General features: G+C 42.2%; 1 protein-coding gene and 1 long non-coding RNA gene across 3 annotated transcripts; one reads left to right on the forward strand and one right to left on the reverse strand.

Moving 5' to 3' along the window:
- Positions 1-1,467: 1,467 nt before the first annotated feature.
- On the forward strand, positions 1,468-3,868 carry LOC108876505 (uncharacterized). Of its 2 annotated transcripts, none has more exons than XR_001959996.2 (3): positions 1,468-1,940; positions 2,243-2,327; positions 3,524-3,868. It is a non-coding gene; the product is annotated as an uncharacterized LOC108876505 (long non-coding RNA). The 2 variants fall into 2 exon arrangements; XR_007813407.1 differs by having other exon boundaries at positions 3,528-3,868.
- A 6,311-nt stretch (positions 3,869-10,179) lies between these two features.
- On the reverse strand, positions 10,180-21,141 carry rnd1b (Rho family GTPase 1b). The gene is made up of 5 exons (XM_018666058.2): positions 20,880-21,141; positions 20,261-20,348; positions 14,077-14,186; positions 13,817-13,951; positions 10,180-13,213 (listed from the first exon to the last, which is right to left on the reverse strand). The coding sequence occupies exons 1-5, from the start codon at positions 20,997-20,999 to the stop codon at positions 12,968-12,970; spliced, it is 699 nt and encodes a 232-aa protein (XP_018521574.1). The 5' UTR covers positions 21,000-21,141; the 3' UTR covers positions 10,180-12,967.
- Positions 21,142-22,020: the final 879 nt, after the last annotated feature.

Below are 22,020 nucleotides of genomic sequence, written 5' to 3' on the forward strand. Positions count from 1 at the left end.
CTATTGGGGTCTTTGGCTGGGTTGTCAGCACCACAGATTGAAGGCTCTGCTCAAGCTGTTCTTCATTAGCGACAGCCTAGTTTCTCCACGATATGAGAATGGTAGCTCCATCATCTGTCCTCTGTGAGGGAGATTAAAACAATGTCCAGCAATTACCTCTCCAAACTTAAATTAGGAACAGTGTTGTTATCAGGTGTTTATCACACTTATATAAGTACCCAGTCTCATTCATGTGAAACTGTAATAGATGGATATGCAGCAACATGAAAATATTCAGCAAGAACTGAACAAAAACCCTTAGAAATACAGTCTGGAAAACATTTTTGAGGGATGCTGAACTCCTTTTGTTGTCCTTCCTGTCTGTGTCCTCAGCCTTGGCCATCTACTCTCAGACTGTCTCGTGTGTGAGCAATTAGCTGTGGCTGTCATGGCAACTAACATGACCTTTCTATCATTTTACAAACAAGAATCTCAACCAAGGCCTGTCTTTCTTTTGAATAACTACAACAGCTGGAGCTCTTTTCACATTAGTGGAATATATATTTATACGACTAGGGCTGTCAGAAATTTCTCTCAGTGAAGACACTTTGCACATCATGCCTTCATGGATATTAAATGAACCTGTTGGTTTAATGATATTGTGGTTCCTGTTGAGTTTTAATGCAGCCTGGTATATTTTACATGGGGAGGTTGTTTCCAGTGGCACCTCTCATGTGTGTGCTTGAATAGCGATGAATCCATTTATCTCTTCATTCATATATTTTGGTTTGGAATACCTCAAGTTTAAGTGAATGGAAAGTATTGTTTGCTAATACTCTGCAATGAGAAGTCAAATACACATCTGATAGAAATGCAATAGATCTCTTCTGTATGGATTTAGTCCCCATTGCTTTACATTTGTAAACTGCAGTAGAAAGATTTAAGTAATTGGCATTAACCAGTTGTTTTCCACAGAACTGCCAGATTGCAGGTTTCACAGAAGAACGACAGTGATTATAAGAAGAACTAGGCTCAGGCACAATCCTGTGCATAGGCTTTAAAGGCTTCACAAATACCATGCAAATGTAAATATGAACCCGCTAAAGAAAAACTTGCACAACAGTATATTTTATTTTGCTGTGCTAAAGTGTAGGCTGCTGCAGCTGAGTGAGCGTGCTGGCAGAGACTGTGAGCTGCCACATAAAGACTTTACTTAACAATATGTGATGTAACTTCACCTTGTACTATAAGCCGGGGTGAGCATCCATGTAGAGACTTGATATAGATCCAAAGAGGATCAGGTTAAACCTGCAGAACTATCACTAGACACTAACCAGTGGTGTAAAAACACTGTATACTTCATACTTGGCATATGATGTAAATTAGATTATTGTTGCCTGATTAGGCAGTGTGAGGATGACCATGGCGCCTTTAGCTGGTGTGTACATTTAAACTAGGGCTTTCGACATCAACGCATTAAGGCTCGAGATTAAACTAGAAACCTTTCTGTGTTTTTTAAAACGCAAATTAAAAATATAACCAAGTTTAAGCACAACTTCCTCCCATAACTCCAGCGAGTGTTTCCCGGGGTGAAAGGTGAAAGGTGAGGCTAACGCAGCTACCACGATCAGTGAGGAGACATCCACCGGTGTGCTTAATTGGAAATCGTTATAAAAAGCCTCCAGGTGAAAATTGATTTAAAACCAAAGTTGTGTGTACAAGATGCAGTGATGAACCGTCTTTCTACCGAAGCACAACGAGTCTGAAGTGGCATCGTCGAGTTAAGCAGCCCTTTGTTGTTAGCAAAGATGCTACCAGAGAGTGAATGTAGCCGCGCTCGGCAAACTACACCGGGAGAGTTCAGCCAGGACAGGTTTGACAACAAAACGACAACTATGCTAACTAATGGACAGACTACAGACTGCAGACCCATCAACACTGTTGAAGACCAAGGGCATCAGGTGAGCCATCATACAAAACATTAATGAAATTCATGAATACAAGTAAAAACCAATATTTCAAACTCATGATTATAACCACAGTCTTTTATTGTGATTAACTCAGTTAAGATTTTAATCAGTTGACAGCTGTAATTTAAACATAAGAATCCATATTGAGTGAGGGAGAAGGTTGATGAATGGCTGAATTGAAGGCATCCTCTAAGGTTAGGAAGGAGCCTTCTTCAGGAAAACATAAGTAAATACAGGATACAAACATAAAACCACATTATCCTCTAAATTTAAACCCTTTTCTTTATTCACAGGTTTCATCTCTACATCACAGGGAGGTATACTAAGTGGGTCCAGCAGTGCCTGATCTTCTTCCATGCAGTTCCTCTTTGCTCAGAGGTAAGTATATCACAGCGCTCCAGAACAACTTGTTATGATCTGTTACGTAACCACACATTAAATTAGGATGCATAGTATGTAGACGTAACTCAAAAAATATAAGTAATCTAAAACAAATGAGCAGAATCACTTCAAACAAACAGCCTGGTGTCAGACAAAGGATTTGATATGAACACACCCAGCCCTTATATAACCTTCCCTTCTCTAAACTCGCTTGAGATGCTTAAAGAAGTGGTTTTAAAATACATCGAGGTTAAGCGTGCGAAAAGCAGGGAAAATCATCGCGGTTATGAAGTGGGCACCTCGCTTCACCTGTGGTTTGTTGATGCACAGACGTCACACTTGTGGGGGGCTCAGCAGGAGTTCTTACAATTAGCAAATGGAACAGCTGCACCTTATGGCAACAAACAGCTCACTAAGCAGTTTAGACGTCAGATCATAAAAGTAAACAGAGCTTAATCATGTCAGATAATTATAGCAAGAGTTGATAATGTTGTGTGTGAGTAACCGTCCCTGCTACGGCATGTCCTTGCGTGATACATAAATCAGTGTGAGTCATAAGATGCATTTTCATAGCTCAACTGGTATTTCAACCAGAATCAGACTGGATAGAGTTAAGAATCAGATTATACTAACAATGCAGTATGGCAAAATTAAAGGAGCCTTACCAGCAAATATGGCATAGCCCTCATAAACCCAACAGAATAAAGAAGTCTAAACAGAAGCGTAGAGTTTATCTTTGGGGAAAATAAATTTCATATTCAAAACTGGGTTCATTTCCTGGCATACATACTGTACATGTCTAAATCCATAGCAAATACAGTTTAAGGCCCAGATTGCCTCCATAATTTCATGATTTGTGCAACTGAAAATATTTGTTTTATATTTAAAACAAACACTACAAAACATTTGCGAAATGAGAATAGAAAGTAATACGATGTAACACATTAGTTAAACACAGTGCAGATCTGTGAATATTTTGTCTCAGCTCAAGAGCTCTTTTGAACATCAAAAGCCATCTCAGCAATTAGAGAGGGATGGAGGAGAGGGAGAGAGCGAGCATTTAAATATTGCCAGTGTGGCATACTGATTCCTGCCACAAAGGTGCCTCTAAGCCCTCTACAGTCAGTATCAAGGCAGAAAGGGTAGCAACTGGGGGGAGAAATGCATATTTACTCACCAAAGACTCTCCCCAGCCAGCTGTGAATCAAAAGCCCAGGAATATGTGAGTCAAAGAAAAGAGGAAGAGGAAACAGAAAGAGAAGAAGAAACAGCTTTGGGAGAGAGGACACAGACAGAGGGCGGATGAAAATCCTCCACGGGAATGTCTTTGGAGCTGATGTGTTGCATAGTAACAGACTGCATTCCAGTACCTAGACCGTGTATTGATTAAAAGCTTCTCTTTTATCTCAAAGTGCTTTTATTTCCCGCCTTTTTAAAGGTATTGATACATACCCAAACAGAGACTCTGGCTTTATTTTTATTAGTTTGAGATGTTCCTCCCTGCCAGATAGAAACATCAAACAGGATCACTGACATACAATGTCCTTAATCTCTGAAACATTTTCATCAATTTTGAATTTGCTATTTGCATCATTTCTAGGAGATAAAAACCAGGGGCACCTGGTATATTTGCAGTTTGATGGTTTGACAGATAATTACACATGTCATGGCTCCAGCAAAGATATGAGAAAGGACATGGACTAATTGTGATCCTGTCCCTCGAAGACAGCGGAGTTGGCAGAGGCTGCATGGATTCTCAGGTTGGCAGTAGGCTTAAGGCCATATCCTCCCAGAGGCAGAGGCATGCGCGACTCATGTTTACTGTATCATAAGGTTGCTTCAGTGTTTATATTGCATGTGCTGGGGGAAAATACTGCTGCGACTCGGTAACTGTGGCTCACACTGTCTGTCTACACCAGGCTCTTGACATTGTCGTCACACAACAAAATGCACGCTGCAGCTAGATGGTTAAAAAAAGAACTGATACTGATGCAAAAAGGCATCTCTGCAGCTCCAGTGTCTAAAATCCACGCATTGTATGTCAGCCTCTTCCTTTTGTCTGGGGGGGGGGGGGGGACACGCTTTTATTACAGATGTGCTACCTGTTGTTGTCATGACAACACGTCCATGCAACGAAATTGTTGCAGATTGCCGCGTCAAATGTCAGTTGAATTATAACACTGATAACAAACCCTTGTTAGCTTGCTCGCACTGTAAGAAAGAGTGACCACTGAAGCCTCTCTCATGAGGTGGCCTGCTTGATCTTCACATCTTTGCTCCAACTTGGCTTGTTTTAGTTTCCTGTGGTTGCTGCCAGCCAGCGAAGATCTCTTCCCAATGCAGTGCTTATGTAATCTGCATTGGCTCTCTATGCTTCAGTTCCCCCTTTGAGTATGTACATGCAAGAACATCCCTGTAGTGTGTGCATTTCCAGTGCTTTAACAGCTCCCTTGTCACTAAGGATCAATGTCATTGCTCTGCTCAGTGTTTCTCTCAGACCCACCTCTCCTTTCTTTTAACACTCCAGTGCCTGTATCTGTAAGAGCAGGACAAGCATATAACATTTCTTTTCAAACTCCACCTCATTTTGAGGTAAAACAGAGATGAGGTTTAGGCTAAAGATGTTGAGCTAGTGAAGATATCCTCCTGTCTCCACTCTCACCCTCCCCCTCGGCCTCTGCTCCCTCTCCATCTTCCTATTTCTTCTTACCACCACCCCCCAAGCATGAGAGTTATTGCTCAGTGGGAGGGCCCTGTGTGCATCCTGGGCTAAGCCGAACACACACCTCACACTCCCTCAAACCACTAAAGGCACATGCTCCCGCCTGTAGCCATGGTTCCCTAAAGAGGAGTGGCTGAGACAAAAATGAGCAGAGTGCTGCCTGCAGTACCCTTGGCCTCCCTTTTGTCTGTCTCCCATCCTTCCCCCCACTGCTAATACTTCTCTCATAGCTGCAGGGACCTTAAGGATAACAGTTGCACACATGCGTGCACACGCATGAAAGCTGATCACTGATGGAGACGTGCTCTCTTTAGAGGAATGCACTGCTCCTTTGAATGGCCGCTGATGTTTTCCCCCCTGCGTTACAGAGCAGGTTCATCCATCAAGTGAGGCTGCCAGATTTGGATTCGGTGCCTTGATGTGTGCAATTAATGCAGTTCTCGTGCACATGACCACTGAGTAAAAAGTGAAATGATGGTGGTGAAACACAGCAGACACACAATATGGTGTAATTATGGAGTAATTATCACCGCTGTACACTCAGTCTGCTGCAGCTGACCTAATCTAGCATTTTAATCAGCATCAAGGACAAAGCATTGGACCCTGCTTATTTCTCCACTGGTGCAGCTGAGGGGACGGCGCTTATGGGTGCTGTTCTGGATCTCTCCATGTTATTTTGGCTTGTGCAGACACACGCAGGATGTGGCCCGTAGCCAAATCCACTGTGTGTGTTTCTGCATGTATGTTTGTGTGTGTGTGTGTGTGTGTGTGTGTGTGTTAAGGGTGCAGCCCAGTGCTCCTCCTCACCCTCTCGCACTCAGACAGTGTCACATTGTGCACAGCAGAGCACGCCTCGGCCTTTGTGTGTGGTTGCCCAGCGATCACAAAGAAAGGCAGAGAGCATGTGCAAGTTGTGTGTCTGTATGTGTTATTGTGCATCTGTCCGTTGTGTTTATGTTGTGGATGTAAGGATTGGATTGCTGCACTCACTGCAGGGAACACCTTATGTATTATACATAGTTAATATAGTCCCCAACACAAACTAAGAATCCATCACACTTATAAGAATGAGCAATATTTATTTGCAATCAACTGTTTATGAAAATGAAACACAAACATTGTCATTTGATGCATTGCACTCAACTTTCCATCTGCAGACCGTTACATGAGGCACACCACCTTATGCTAGATCATGCACAAGATAACATCTCTTGTATATGAACAAAACTAAAATGCACACATTTTTATTTTCTGACAACAAATACCTGTTATTTCATATAAACAAGATAGAGGAAATTTGCTCAGCAGATAAACATAAATCAGAGGCAATGCTTGCACACGCAAATAGTGTATTAGGATTAGAATAAACCGGTGATTACTCATCCAGCCCGCATCTGCTAAATTTTCATGACTTGTGCAACAGACACGTCTAAGGCCTGTCCCGGTCAATGCATAAGGATGTGTCCTAAAAACAACAGTGATTTCTCTTTTGAAAAACAATGTTCAGTGTCAGAGGAACAACTTGTGCTTTCCCACTGTGGCCACAGGGAACATTAAACAATTGTGCACATTTGACTGAGCTCATTGGTGGTGCTGCCAGGGAAACACAAGGTCAAGAGAGAGCTCTAGGTGAGCCGTAGGTTTAGCCACAGGAGGGAGTTTAGGGTCGGGGGGGGTCACACAGAAGGGTGGAGGGGTGGTTGAGGAGATGCAGCATAGTACCGAGTCCTCACTGAGCTTGAAGATGCAGAGGCAGGGTCTCTTCAGGTGGACGGGTTACTGGTGCTGTGTGTGTAAAATGATGATCCAGAGGATGTGACCTCAATAAAATCTAGACAATTCTATCAAAGCCATCAACAAGTAAAATAAATATATATAATAAAGAGGATGTTTTTTTTTTTTTTTTTTTTTTTTTTTTTTGCAAATCCATAGACACTCATCTCTAAAAGCTTAATCCAGTATTTATTCTGAGACTGTGCATCTGAAAAGAGCATCACTTTTAGATTTTATTGCCAGCTTTTGCAGAAGCTTATATAGAAATTGTGAGGATAAAATGCATAATAGGAATGTTGTGATCATGCCATCCTGGTAAATCCTGTTGTACTACCCATTTTTGCGAGTGAAACTGGCTGAATTGGAAATGGATGGGTTTGGATACTCTGGCCCTGCCCTGCACTGCGGCAGAGGCAGAGAATCTGGTGTCTGTTTGTCTGTGTGTGTGTGTGTGTGTGTGAGAGAGAGCACACTGCAGGACTTGACACCTCATCACACCTCATCAGTAATCAAAGATTAGCACATATCTGCACAGATGCATCTAGATGGATGTACACAATTTTTGCTGTTTCGTTCATGAGCACCATTTCTGTTTTTTGTTTTCTTTTTTACAATGTGGCAGATTTGAATCCGCCCGCACACAACTAGGAAACATAAAGTGACAGGTTACTTCTGGAATGTGCTGTTGTGTTGTTGTGTCCTTGCAGGGAGTTATCTGAGGACCCTGGACATGATGCTAATATTACACAACAGCACTGAGGGCTGTCTTCTCAGTGCTGCATAACTCCCCTCAGATCACCCTTTGTACACCACTGTCCAAACCCACAAATGTCCAGCCTGAACAGTGACTCATTGTACTAATCTGTCAGGTCCCAATTTTTTAAAAATACTATTTTTGGCCGCACAAATCTTTGAACTAGATATAATCACTATAACTACAAAGAATAGAAAAATGCCTGATGATGCAGCTTCCATCATTAATCTAGATTTTAATTAATTGATTTAAATGTCACCAGGAAGATAATGATGTTAGCACTCTTATGAATTAAATTTTGTGATGTGAATTGATATTCTGATTAGCTGAAAATGTGTCTGAATCAGAATTTACAGCCCATTAAATTGGCTTCTTGTACGTAAAATGCCCTCCCTCTCCGGCTTTTGTCCATGGCAACACAGTAATCCCTGGTCAAAGTGACCCACTGTTTGTGTAGGAGAAAAAAAAGTCGTCTAAGGTGGCTGTGTATGTGGCAAGTTTTAACAAAATGGCAGGGTAGATCCTGAAAGCTCTCTGGTCTGTGCCACGATGCCAGCTCTCTCCTTAACCGAGCCCTGGAGGTACAAGCCACAGCTGAGTGGGCAATTGAACTCTCTGTGCCTGTCCAGATGTTGGCCTAATTTACTACGACTAGCAGCGTATGTGGCCCATTTACATGTCCTCACGCCCAGTGTGTGCGCCTGCATGTGTACAATGTCAGCCTCTACCTCAGGTGTTCCAGCATTCATCTCGCCAACGTCCCATGATTAATTTTGTTTTTAGCAGCAGAGTGTTTTTAGCAAAAAGCAGCAAGAGGTTTGAGTTCAGATCTCAGGACAGGCTGAACGTCCTCATACCAGTTTCTTAATGTACAGTTTCATTTTAATGAGAACAGTGTTGTAGGGAAGGTGGAAACCACATTGAAATCCAGGGTGATATTTCCTTTTTTACCTGTAACTATGTTGTATATCCTGTAAATGGCAACAACTTCTATCAGAGGTCTGACTATTTACTTAGATTGCCATAAAATGTATCTATTTTGGTGAAAATATTAGTCAAAAAATGTACATTAAGCTGAGCAAGAGTTACTTGTAACAAACTCAGAAAATTGTCACCCAGCTCTATATATCCCCTCAGCCTCTACCCAGTGCCTCAGCTCATTGTTTTGGTTGTACCACTTTACTATTGTTCAGTCTCACCTATCTCTATCTTGTTTCCAGATGTAGCAGTCAGCTGTTTTCTACAGAAAAAAAGCACAGACACACCCCCTGTACACTACCTGCTCAGCACCAGCAGCAGCAGAGAGACACAGTTAAGAGTAGTGAATAGCTGGTGAACGTAGTGTAGTACTGGATGTTTCACTCAGGAGTGAAATACAGTGGACATATTTTCACTGGGTGGCAAAAAAACATGACTCCAAATGAATTATAATGTTGCTTTGTAACTGCTGGATGCATAAATAAGCATTTTGCTAACATGTGTACCATGTATTGAAAGATTATTTGACTAAATAAGCCCCTGTTTACATAAGTAATGTATTAAAACTGGTCACTCTACATGCAAGTGTCATCAGAGCTTTTTGCTATTAGAGTCTTGTTTGAGCATTGGAAGATGAGGCAATGTGAGGGCACATAGGCTGGTTGGCCTGTTGGCACCTCTGCTACATTCTGTGGCACAAGGCCAGATTTAGACACCTCTGCAGCTGACACAGACCAGATGTGGTGTGTTTGAAGACAGATGAGAGCGGCAGTCTTGTGCATCTTCAGAAGTGACACTGAAGCTGTGAAGATTTCCAACAACCTGTACGGTAGAATGTGTGGCAAGTGCCACCTGCTGTCATCTGTCTGTCTGTCTGTCTATTTATAATACATAATTTGGTTTCATTAATCTATTAATCAAAGAAGGCGTTTAATTTCTGCGAGTAGTTCATATCAAAACCTTCCTATCTATCATCCTTATTATGCTGTTCATCATTTCTCAATTACACATCTGACTCCGACACGTTTTTCTTTCCTCAGTCTGTGATTACAACTCCCTGATCATCAGTGACTATGATCTTCGTTCAGGGTTGAAGTAATAGAAAATGACAGTAATCCCCCATCCATCCTGATTTAAATTTGCTCTACCCTTAATGAGACATGCTCTGCATGCATGCAGTGACACAGAGCTTGTTAAAGGAATTATTAGCACTGATAGAGTGGAAAAGATAAGCACCTCACTTCCTACAGAGATTGTTGAGGTGACACTGCTGGAGACGTCTGTTCACTTTCATTATAACACCTTCAGAAGTATGTGATCAGAAAAATGACATGAGGATATGAATTAAATGGGAATCAGGGTTTTTAACTGCTTTTTAAAAAACGTGTAAAGCTTTTGGTTGATCCCATGGGATTGTTTGAGTAAAGTATAAATCAAACTCAGTATATCCTAATGATGTGTAAAAAGGCTTAAGAGAAGACCAGGTGTGAGACAGTCACTGTTAAGAGGCATCTCAACAGCCAAATGCAATATGCTGTATTTTCCAAGAATTTTCATGGAATTTGGGAAAGTAATAGAGACACACTTTGTGATTTAAATTGTCAATGACAGGAGAACAATAATTCAAGGGTGCCGGACAGGGCAAGCTTTATTTAACACAGCAAAAATAAAAAAAAAACAAAAACAAAACAAGAAAGAAAAGAGAAAAAAAGGAAAGATTCCAAAATCAATTTTAAACAAATGTACATGTCAATCAAAAAAGGCAAAAATAGCTACCAAATAAATATTCACATCAACAACAATATTTTCATGTGACATCCTTGAAGGTATCTTACAATGATTATAAAACAAGAGACGGTATGTACAATCATACAACTTTAATAGGACATGCTTAGGAGTTTGACTGCACCATTGTACCACACACTGACTACAACACAAAGGCTGCATATTAACTGACATGGTCCGTGAGCCGCCCATCTATCCCATCCTCAGAAGACTTGGCATCACACCCTTAACCCAAAAAAAAATATCAAATGCTTTTTTTTTTTCTTTCTTTCTTTCTTTTTTTTTTTTTAAACAAGCCTGGCAATAAATGCATAACTGATGCTGTAATAATGAATGTGGGGATGTCTGCTTGTGAGCCAACCCTCTCTGTCCACACAACCAACCCATGAGCCAGTCTCTGTGTTTCCTACGCTGAATTGTTGCTAGGCAATGCTGAGGAATTTGGTGTGTGACCATGAACTGGAAGCCTTTGTGCAAATCACCACTTTAAGTTCCTCCGACTACCAGCGGCAGTCCACAGCTCCAAAAAAGACGCTACAACAACCATCTCAGGGAGATATTTCCCAAACAACACCGGGACTCACATCATGCTATTAAATACAAAAAGAAAAAAAAAAAAAACAAAAAACAGGAAAATGGAAAAATAGCTTTCTTTGGACAGGGCCAGCCTGTGCATTTTTGATTACTTGTTCTCCTCAGTCTCACGTTACTTCCTTTTTTCCCCACACACTAGCCCTTTTCACAAGATGATTGTTAGACTTTTGAAGGATATTTCCAATTTTAAAAGCATATCACTGTCAACTCACACAAGCAATTCAAGCAAGTCTTGCTGCCTCAACACTTTTTTATTATGATTATGTAAAACTGACAGCAAAGTCTAGCATCTCCAACTCAAAGATCATTGTTCCCTCTTATTCACATAGGCTGATATTTTTCCTAGCACAACATTGTCATTGGTTATTTCATATACTGGTGGCTACTTACACGGAGGAGGAGGGGCAAACACAGATCAGCAGCCTCTTTGTACAGCAGAGATGGTTTCAGTCTGTAACATGGATGTCCATGGAGCACTTATAGCATGACAGTAATCACAAAGCTGCGTCTTTATTGCCACACAGGTTACCTTGCATCACAAGCACTTAAATCATTATTGCTTTATGGTTAGAAGCACAGAGATCAATGCTGCACAGACACATTAACCATGAAGCCAAAGATTTAAGCTCAGAAAAGGGTCAAATTTTTGCTCTGTAGTCATTGTAACCGACAGTAAGTGCTGCTTATTGGAGGTCAATAGATTAACAAGAGGGTACGACACAAAAACTAGAGTCATCTTGGAAGAGTAGTTGGGTTTCGGAGTGCTACATCGGAGAAATCCACAGGCATATTACAGTAGTCAAAAAATCTCAGTGACCTCTGGGAAAATGATATGAAAGGCATTTTTCAAAACTGCATACCATTTGAGAATTGTTGAAAAACTGTCAACAATGCAATGCTACACATCTTCCGAAGAATATTTGAAACTACAAACCAGATTCTCCCATTAGCAGTGAGCCTGTATCAGGTAGGCGTCATCCTATGCTATTAAATATGCCTCATAACACTATGACTGGCATCATCAACCAGCCACAGCTTCATAAATAACACTCGACAGCTCAGCACTGAACCGTTTGTGTTTATGTTCCTGGTCACAACAACAAAATTGTCTTTTCTCATCTGTTAAAACGTGTCTGCCCCGTCACCAAAATAGTATTTCAAAACAGACTCCAGCTGCGACAGCAGAGACAGCAGCAGCACAGCTAAACTTCCCTTTATTTTTTCGTGTGCCCTCATTTTTGCATTCATTTTGTACACAAAGAGCCTCTTCTGCCTCCTCCACTTAAAGTCCACTGAAAGCCTGTGGAGTAGTGTCCAGAGCTACACAACCATGCATCAACAATCCATGCAGGTTGATATAGTCTAGACTGCTGTCTGCACAGCAGCCTGCGCTCACAGCTCTCACTCCTGCTCACACCACCACTGAGACAATGAGAACAGCTCTCTATGTAATAGCTCTCACTGTGGTTTGTCCCACTACTCCCTATGTCTCTGTGCAGCGACAAGCTATTTCACACCTCACACACCTTACTAAGAGGGATGTACAGGATTTTGCTAATTCCTGACAGTTTCATGCTAGATTTATTTTTGTACTTAGAAAAATATCCATTGAGTTGTCTGAGAGGCATTTACATCACAAGATTAAACGTCACACGTTGCACATTTCCAATTTGGACAAAATCAACATGTGCTTAGAGATAGTAAAATCAGACAGATGTAACACCATTGTAGTTGCATACTGTTTACAGGTGAAAAAATGAGAGCTTGATGATCAAACCTTGACTGATATTGTTTGTTTTGAAAGCAAGATAAACAGTAGTGGAAAAAGATGGATGTGCGCTAAAAGGTTCAGGAGAAAGTGGACAGCGAGGTGTCCACCTCTTCTGAGGGGTGTTTGGTTTGTGGGGGGGTGAGGGAAGGATTCAGCAGGAAGCCCCTGATAAAACCATCATGCCCACCCCCCCTTCCCCGAGACCAAAGAGGCAGGGGCTGGGGGTCGCATGTGAGGACTGTAACCCAAGAGGTCTCCACTCACATGACCGAGCAGCTCTTGGCCTTCTCTTTCTTGAAGGTGGAGGAGAGCAAATCTGACTTGCTGGGCAGGTGGAGAAGTCTTTTGGAGAGGCGGCGGGTGGGGCTGGGCTTTGGGAGAGGCTGCAGCTTGTTGATGCATGCCATCGCCGCGGTGCGGAACACGCTGTGGATGCTTTTCTCCGAGGTGAACGCTGAGCACTCCAAGTAAGCCTCTGCACCCAGCTGCTTGGCCATGGCAGAACCCTGCAATAAGCGGAGTGATGAGTCGTGCTGTTCATAACATCCTTTAATAAATTCTTATTGTTATCTATTTGCACCAGGGTAACCATGTAGTGTGAAGTTCAGGAGGAAAAGCCTTAGTTAGCTCATTAAATGGCCTGTGAAATTTAGAATGAGGGAGCATGCCATCACTAACTGGGAGACAATAGGTTACTCATATTCTTGACCCCTTTGTTGTCATGTCATCATATATAGTATATAGCTTTGTTTGTAGTTTTAATCATAATACAACCTCATGATCACAAAGTTTTGCAAGCATTTAAAGAGTCCGATTTCTAAAGTAATTTTTGAAATACTTAATACGATGGGGACAGCTGCTGAAATGTAATTACATGTGACAGATGTGATGCTGAAAGCCTAAACAGATATTATGATATATATCAATATCAGGAGGTTTGCTGTTTAGTGTTATATTCATTTTCTTTCAAGACACAGCACAGACATAGAATAAAACCAAAAATTTATTCTGAGAAGAAAAGGCAGAATAACCTTTGTTCATGTTTTTAATTCAGCATTGACTATATTCCTGAGAGGCTATGTGTTAGTGTGCTACTTTTTGTCTCTCACCTGCTCATAGGTGATGGGAGTCTGTTTCTGATTGGACAACTCCATCAGCGTGCAGACGTCTGTGCGCAGGTCAATCTTGCAGCCAATGAGCAGGATACGTGTGCTCGGACAGAAATCCAGGATCTCAGTTTTCCACTGTGGACACAAAAGGACAGTTATTTCAGTGGATCCGTTTTGTGCGTACTGTTTAAATACACAGTACATTGTCCAATAAAGTTAGATTCTCAAGAAAAGAAATGAGAGCAGAAGTAGAATATTACCTTTTTCAGACTGCTGTCCACAGTGTCAGGGCGGCTGATGTCAAAACACAGCAAAACTGCATCTGAGTCACTGTAGCACAGGGGCCTCACATTGTCATAGTATGGAGAACCTGAGAACGACAGAAAAGAGAAAAGACAAACTGAAAAAGATACACTGAAATCTCAGATTTCAAATACTTCAGGGACACTAACATAGCCCCTTTTGACCACAGGAATTTTTCCTAGACAAGCAAAATGTTTTTAAAAAGGATGGGGTTACTGTTTCCATAATTTGTAGTTACAAAAGTTCCAATGTGTTTTTTGTAAACAGTCTTCTGATATTTTTTTTAACTACAAACTGCATATACTTCTCTAGTGCTCTAGAATTAAAAGGCATATACCTATCATATCAAAGGCAGTGTTCGAGGCTAAATTTGTATTGTAAAATGTGTAGGACTTCATGAGCTCGGCCAATAATTAACTTTTAAGTGGAAATTGTGTACGGTATTGATTGCTGTGATGAGAGGCAGTTGGAGAGCAAAAGGGGGAAAAAAAGTGTGATCGAGCGGCAGAGCAGGAGAATACAGCTGCAGGGATTATGTGGAATCGGCATCACTTCTCCCGCTGAGCCTCACTTTGCTGTCCCTGAAACTGCTCTTTTCCCTGCTCCTATATCCTCGGCTGGCATTTCAGAGGGAGAGAAGATGACAATCGAGCACTAAATCCTCATTGATCTTCTCTTGCAGTAGATTACGCAAGTGGAACGGTGGGGCTCGGGGCGGGCAGACGCTCCCACTCATGCTCAGAATCCTTAAGTAAGCCACCCACCCCCCCAAAAATCCTCTGCTCTGCACTGATACCTCCAGTCTCTCTGTTACCACAGCAACAGCCTTGGAATCCACCATCTACATCAGGCATTCTTCCCACCTCTCCATAAAGGCCCGCCTTAACTGCCAATCAATCATTTTACACAGCAAACTGCCCACCCACCTACCGTTGGGGACATTCCTCTGCTCTGCAACAGAGTTGGGGACCACAGACATACACCCGCCACGTTTAAAAAAAAAAAAAAAAAAAAAAAAAAAAAAAAGCACATTCGCACATGCTGTTACCACACCTCATGACACACTATTTAAATCTGGCAGCAGCCAGAGGTGATTCCAATCTGTGATAAGATGAATCAGAAGAGGAGCTGCTCAATGGGATTAACATGTTTACTTTAGGCTCCGTGTGAATCCCAAAAGGGATTCAGTGTTCCTCTTATAGCTACAGATAACAAAAGCAGCCTGTGTAATCACTCATTAGATATTACACAACCATCCTAATTGATTTACAGTGTAAGAAAACAATGCATCAGAAGGAAACATATGAAAAAGCACACACAACATGGATGTTCGCATATAGATCAGTTTCATGAATACTTAATGATTTTCCACATTATCAAAGGGTAAAACTGAATTTGCCAGCTGCCGGGCGCTGTGAGTGGAATAATGACAAGCTGTGATGAAATTCCTCAGGGCTCGATGTCCTGAAGAAAGTAAACATCGCTGCAAAGGAACAAAGGGACATGCTTTTTGTATCAGAACTCTGTTCCTATGCCTTTGGAAAGAGAAAATACTTTGTTTCCTCTTTTGTAGTAAATCAACGGAAACATTCTAATTAAAGTAAATGATTTACTGCGACTGTATTTTCAAAAAGAGGACAGACAGTTGCCCATCCTAAGAATGCAAATGACATGATTGCCCTTACACAGTTTTACAGGTAGGGCTAAAGCAGAAAAGCCACGCTCATCTGCGAGACAAGTTTGCATTTGCACATTGTGAAAATTGACAGTTTGATTCAAATCGGAACAATTAGCACCACTGGGATGATGAGTGTGTGTGTGTGTGTGTGTGTGTGTGTGTGGCGTCTCTGAGGTGTCTCATAGGAGAATCAGAGGCAGGACACTCTATAAATCTTCGCAATCTCCCACAAGGGGTTACCACACAGCCGGGAACCTGGGTGTGATTCTGCATTAAATGGCCACTGATCTAAAATGCAGCGATCAATGGAGAGCTGCACAGAAGCTGCACAGGAGGTCCGAGAGCCTTTGCAATTAAAGCTGACAAATTAGTTATCCTGCCAAGAGGGGAGCGGAGATGGAGGGGACATCTAGGGTGTTTTCTTTGTTGCTCACCCCTCCACTGAAATTGATTTTATCTTCTGTTCTGGACAAAGGATGCGTGAATCAGTGGGCGTATTTATTCCATCTCTAAAGGAAATATAAAAAAAAAAAATTATACGAATGTGTAAATATTAGTATTTAAAGCTCCTCGACATGCTGTTTGGATACAGTAGGAGCCTTGGCAGCACTTTTTCTGACACTCCAGGACCCAGTTTCTAATCCTGGAAGAAATAACTGTTTCTATTGTGGTAAGAAAAAGCCAAGAGGAAGAGGGGAGGGAAAGCAGGAGTATATCCTACTGAGGCAGATCACAAAGAGCCCTCCTATGCCATTAATCCTTCACCCCCTGCAGTCTGATATCACAGGGTACCAGTCCCTGTCTCTATCCCTCTCTTCCCCCCTTCTTTTCATTGCAGCAACCCAGAGAACGCCTCAGATAGACAGATCAATGTACACACAGCTCTTAAGCATGGCCCAAATGTTGCCTTTCTTCCCTTTTTCTCAACAGCATGCCTCTACAACAGATGGAGAGCTTCTGAGGCATGAAACATGGAGAGTGAGGCTGACTAACTGGGGAATGGAAGGAAAAGAAAAGAGCATAACCAAATTCCATGCGGCTGAGCTCGGCTCCATCCGTCTTGATGGTGCGGTGCCCAGAGCTAAGTGTTGAGGTGGAAACTGGGCCAGAGCAAGAAGTAGGCTTCGCAGGCCTGAGACGATGGGCCTTGTGTCGGAGTGTACAGGTGGGGGAGGGGCCGGATCCGCTTTCTCGCGTGTGCATGCGCAAGTATTATTTCTGTGCATGTGTGCTAAATCAAGTGAGCGACATAGCCCGTCTTCATCATTAGCACACTCCTCTCTGACAGTGAGAATACAGGGGTCAGACAGATTAATGATCCAGTGATGGGATGACTCACAGATTTGGGGATGAGAGTAGTGCTGCCCCTCCACCCACACTCAGCTGGCTGGGAGCTGTGGCGCTGCTGCTGCAGCTGATAACTATGGACTTCACAGACCGGCCAAAAAAAAAAAAAAAAAAAAAACACACTACATTGCGTCAGACAGTTGTTCCCTGGTTTCACATGCCAGAGTCAGTCAGAATCACTGCTGAAGCCCCCCTGCAGTGAGAGAGAGGACGCTTCTTTGTTCCTGAGCATCACCCGCGTCTGAACTGCTAACAAGCTTTACTTTTTAACTCCACACTGTCAGAGCTGATCACTCTGTGGATTTTGAAGTTGGGTCTAATGACAGATTGCTTTAAAAATTTAACCATCGTTGATGTGCACTGAATTCAAATTAACCTCTTGTAGTAAGGTTATCAATCTTTTACAAAATCATAGGAGGTAAAAATCATCAATTGTTAAAGTTAAAAGGTGAATATTAATATTCACCAGGACTAGTGCTTTACCTTAATAATCTATACATTTTAATGTCTTCCAGTTCAAAACTAGCCTAGTGCTGAGCGATTAATCATCAACCAACAGAAAGTAAATCAACAACCATTTTGACAATCAGTTAATCATTTAAGTTGTTTATAATGTAAAAATGCTAAACACTGAATGATTCCAGTTTCTCAAATGTGAGGATCTATTGCTTTCCCTCTGTTTCTATCATTGTAAATTAAATATCTTGTGGACTGTTGGGTGGGCAAAACATGTAATTTCAAAATGTCGTCTTTTCTTACTTTCGCCTGACATTTTATGGAGATTATCAATTAATCATAAAAACTATAGACTGATAAATCTAGAATGAAAATAATCATCAGTTGCAGCTCTAACGCAGACAGAACCCTACATGTCAATAAAACTAAAAGCTAAGTGGCCATTAGAAATGACTGACATATAGCCATTAACAAAATTATTGTCTATTAACAGTGCCCGTCTTTTACAATTACAAAGATTGTTTCATCGGCTTAAATGGATACTGGATTCATTCCAAATCAATCTCATTCATATATCATACAAAGAATGATTATATACACAGTGTCCTCTAAAACTCAAAGGCTTTATCAGCAACCTGAGATAAATTACTCACTAACAGCATAACGAGATTCATTATTCACTATTCATGAGTTACAGCCACTGGACGTTGTTCGCACCCCCCCCAAGTCCGATCAGACTGGGCCTGATTAAAACTGGTGGATTGATTTTGGTCTGTAAATCCATGGTAGGAGCTGCCTGCCATGTGGAGAACAGGGGATGAGGTCAGTCCAATCAATGAAGGGGAGTTGGGATAATGAGGAGACCCTCTCGGTGTTGGCGGGGGCCACAGCGGCTGAAACTCCACGCAATTAGAGCAAATTACACTAAGAAGAGGAAACTGTACAGTGTGACCAACAAATTGCTCCCTGTGCCTGTGGTCCATCACCAGGACCCTGACAGGAGATACATGAGAGTCAGATATAAAAGAAGAGGGTGAGGGTGTGTGTGTGTGTGTGATGTAAGTTGTTCTCGCCTGTTGTGGCCATTTTTATCTGATAATTATAAACAGTCTGTGATACATGCGCTTTTGTTGTCTCTTTTGTATTGCATTGTGCAGTATGTGTTTGTTTGGAGCCTATTCATCGTCCCTCGTGTCAAGGGGTGACACATGCAAATTAGCCAGAAACTAAGTGGTATAATTTTGGATTCTGCATGGATGAAAAGGGAGCAACAAAGACAGGGTTCATCAGAGGGAAGCGAGAGAGAGAGTTAAAACAATGATGATTATATGCTGGAGGAAAGTGTAAATGAGAACAGGAAGGCTGCATGTACAAGTGAAAGAAAGAAAGAAAGAGAGAAAGTATCTCAAACTCATTGGGTCAGTCAGAGGGGCTGGCCCAGTGGTCCTATTCAGAGTCTTAATCCCCTGCATCATGCTGTTTGAGTGGGTGACCCGGGGCAGCATATGGAGGCGAATGCAGGTCACCAGAGTTTCTGAGCTGCCTCCTGTCTGTCTGCTCCAGAAAACCTTCCTGCTCAACAGGATGTCTCTCTGTGTGCCCATCATCCCCAGGCACCAGGCCCACTCCTGCTGGCCAGACCAAAGGTCCACAGTCTGGGATTAAAAAGCAGGATTTGGTCTGGGGAGAGAATTACACTCACTACTTTCCTATTGCCTCTTTTGGATAAAGGAGGGGGTGAGAAAAACAAAATATGAGAACACGGTAAATACTGCACCGTCTCATACAAGTGGGTCTCTTACATAAAGGATTTGTTGTACACAGACACGCAGGCATAAATTGCGCGCGCACACACGCGCTCACACAAGCTTGCTCAGCCACGGTGACCCAGTGAAGCTGTAGATAGATCCAGCACGAGCTGTAGTGGATGGAGAGAGGGACGTGGGCTGGAGAGAGAAAAGCCATTGTGCAGCAAGCATGAAGGGGAATCAAACAGGTGCCGCAGACCCGTGTTCGCGGTATTCAGGTCAGCACACTGAAACAGCAGATCCCCGGGGAAATCTGCACTGACACATTGACCTTGTTTTTCACGCTTTGTGTAAATGAACATATGATGCACAAAGTCAGCAATAACAACAAGTGAGGCGGAATAATCACAGTCTTTCTGCTTAGTTTCAAGTGAAACACATTTGGTACAGAAATGTACTTGTAGATGTGTCAACCCTTCTTCCTGCCACACGCAAAAATGCATCAGCTGATGAAGGAGTAAGTGTGATCGAGTGGAGTTCAGGGATTTGAAAGATGACTTGCACTCAACAAGTGCATTCTGTTGTGCCCTTCAACAATGGATGACAACAAAGAGCATGAGGCCTGTCCATGAGCCTTTATGTCACTAAACAACACTTTCAGGTTATCTCCTTTATGGATGAGCAGGATCATGACAATTACATTTCTTGCCCCCCCCCCTCCAAAAAAAAAAAAAGAAGGAATTTGTATGGAGAGAATTCAAAGGCGCAGTGCTCCTTTCAGCTGAGACAGACGATCATTACATTCACAGCGCATAGCCTAATATCCCAGTCTCCTCCAGTGCTGCAGACCAGAGTGGCAGGCCACGATAGGCCAGACAGACAGAGAGAGAGAGAAAAAAGGTGATCAGTTACCTGAAGTGTCCCACAGACTGAGCTCCACTCGCTGCTCCTCCAGCTCCAAACAGGCTGTGTAGTTTTCAAATACCGTGGGCACGTATGTCTGGGGGAGCAATTAGCAACATGGTGCCATTAGTGGGGAGGTGTCAGTCACTCAGCTACAGGTAATGCAATTTATGTGGCTAATTAGTGCAACGCGAAAACACACACTGAGGGAGCAATCAAATAATAAGCCGGATCTAAATTTTTGCCCCCCCCCCCCACCGAATTTGAAGGATCGGATCAATCAGTCACTTGAATCACTGCAGCTGCAGGAAAAATTCAGCACGCGCCAGTGGAATGCGAAGCGTTAATAAATGCACATGGAATATACTTAGATTTTCACTCATCATGCCATGAAAATGCTTATGCAGTTCAAATTATTACGGTCAGCGGATACAAAACAAACCAAAAGGACAAAATCTTAGGAAAATGCGCATGCAAACTGTCACTGTCTGCAACAGACGCACCGATTTTCTTTTTTTGCCCCCCTGCCTTATTCGATCGTTTTATGAGAACTTAACCGTCTGATCGTCAAGGAAATGCAGAACAACTTTCTGTGCTTATATTTCCTCCACAAACATGAGCCACATACCTCTGGATAACAATCCTTCGCCAGGACTTGCAACATCGCCGTTTTTCCGCATTGAACGTCTCCCACAAGAACCAGTTTACATCTCACGACCAGCGGTTGTGTATTTCTCCTTTCCTTCATGATGTTAAAGATGATCCAGTGTTTGTCTGTTTTTTTTTTCTTTTGTACAAAAAAGACCCCCCGCAGAACAGAGCAACAGAACAGCCCAGAAACCGTCCCAGTGTGATCGAGCGTCCCGGTGTCTGGCTCTCGGAGGATGCCCGCAGTTGATCTGATTGAATTTGCCACTGCGGCGCTTTATACAGGCGAGCAGCAGCCAATAAGAGCTCGCCATTCCACAGGCTTTCTGACATCCCTTTACTGCACTCAGTGATCAAGATCAGTGTCAAGGATGTCAGAACAGCACAAACTGGGATTTATTATTCATTTTATTTTATTTGTAAAACGGTTTATTAGATTTACTAATTTATTTTCTCACTTTCAACCATAAGCAAACCTGATTTTATGACCAAATAACATCAGCTCTTTGTCTAGTTATTTAATTTAAAAGTGTGAAACATTATATTTTAGTGTTTCTGAAATACAATAGCCAGCAGTCTTTCACTGCAGACCTCTGTTTTGTCACCTGTGGGTCCTGTCACTTGGCCTGCTGCAAATTGATTGATTGAATTGATTTGACTGGCTGGATCAATAGCATACCACTGGCTGAATACAATGGAGCTGAGAGACCAATGCACAGTGGACTAATTAGTTTACTTTAATCTGCGCTATAGAGTCAAGTCAATTTCTATCCAAACAACTCAGCTTCTTCTTTCTGAAAATTAAACCCCATCTCCCAAGCCTAAAATTCGCTGACTCAGATTTAGCAAAGTATGTGGATGGTAATCTCATTAGCTCTGGAGTGAGGCAAATTAGAACTGTTTGTTTTTGTGTGTTTGACAGTGGTGTTTGATTTCTCGTAGGTGGTTGATTTCCTTTTAAATCCAGTATCTTGTACATCTAAACATCTTTTACATTTAAAGAATGTTTGAGTGAATGTTTGCTGATCAAAAAGCAGTCTGACCTGTGTCGGTGTGGCTCAGAGTAGTACCACCACGCTGACATGTGGTGGGATGGTGTGAGGCCCCACCCCCCACCCCCC

Source organism: Lates calcarifer, linkage group LG6, assembly GCF_001640805.2.
Source record: "Lates calcarifer isolate ASB-BC8 linkage group LG6, TLL_Latcal_v3, whole genome shotgun sequence".
Classification (NCBI taxonomy): Eukaryota; Metazoa; Chordata; class Actinopteri; family Centropomidae; genus Lates; species Lates calcarifer.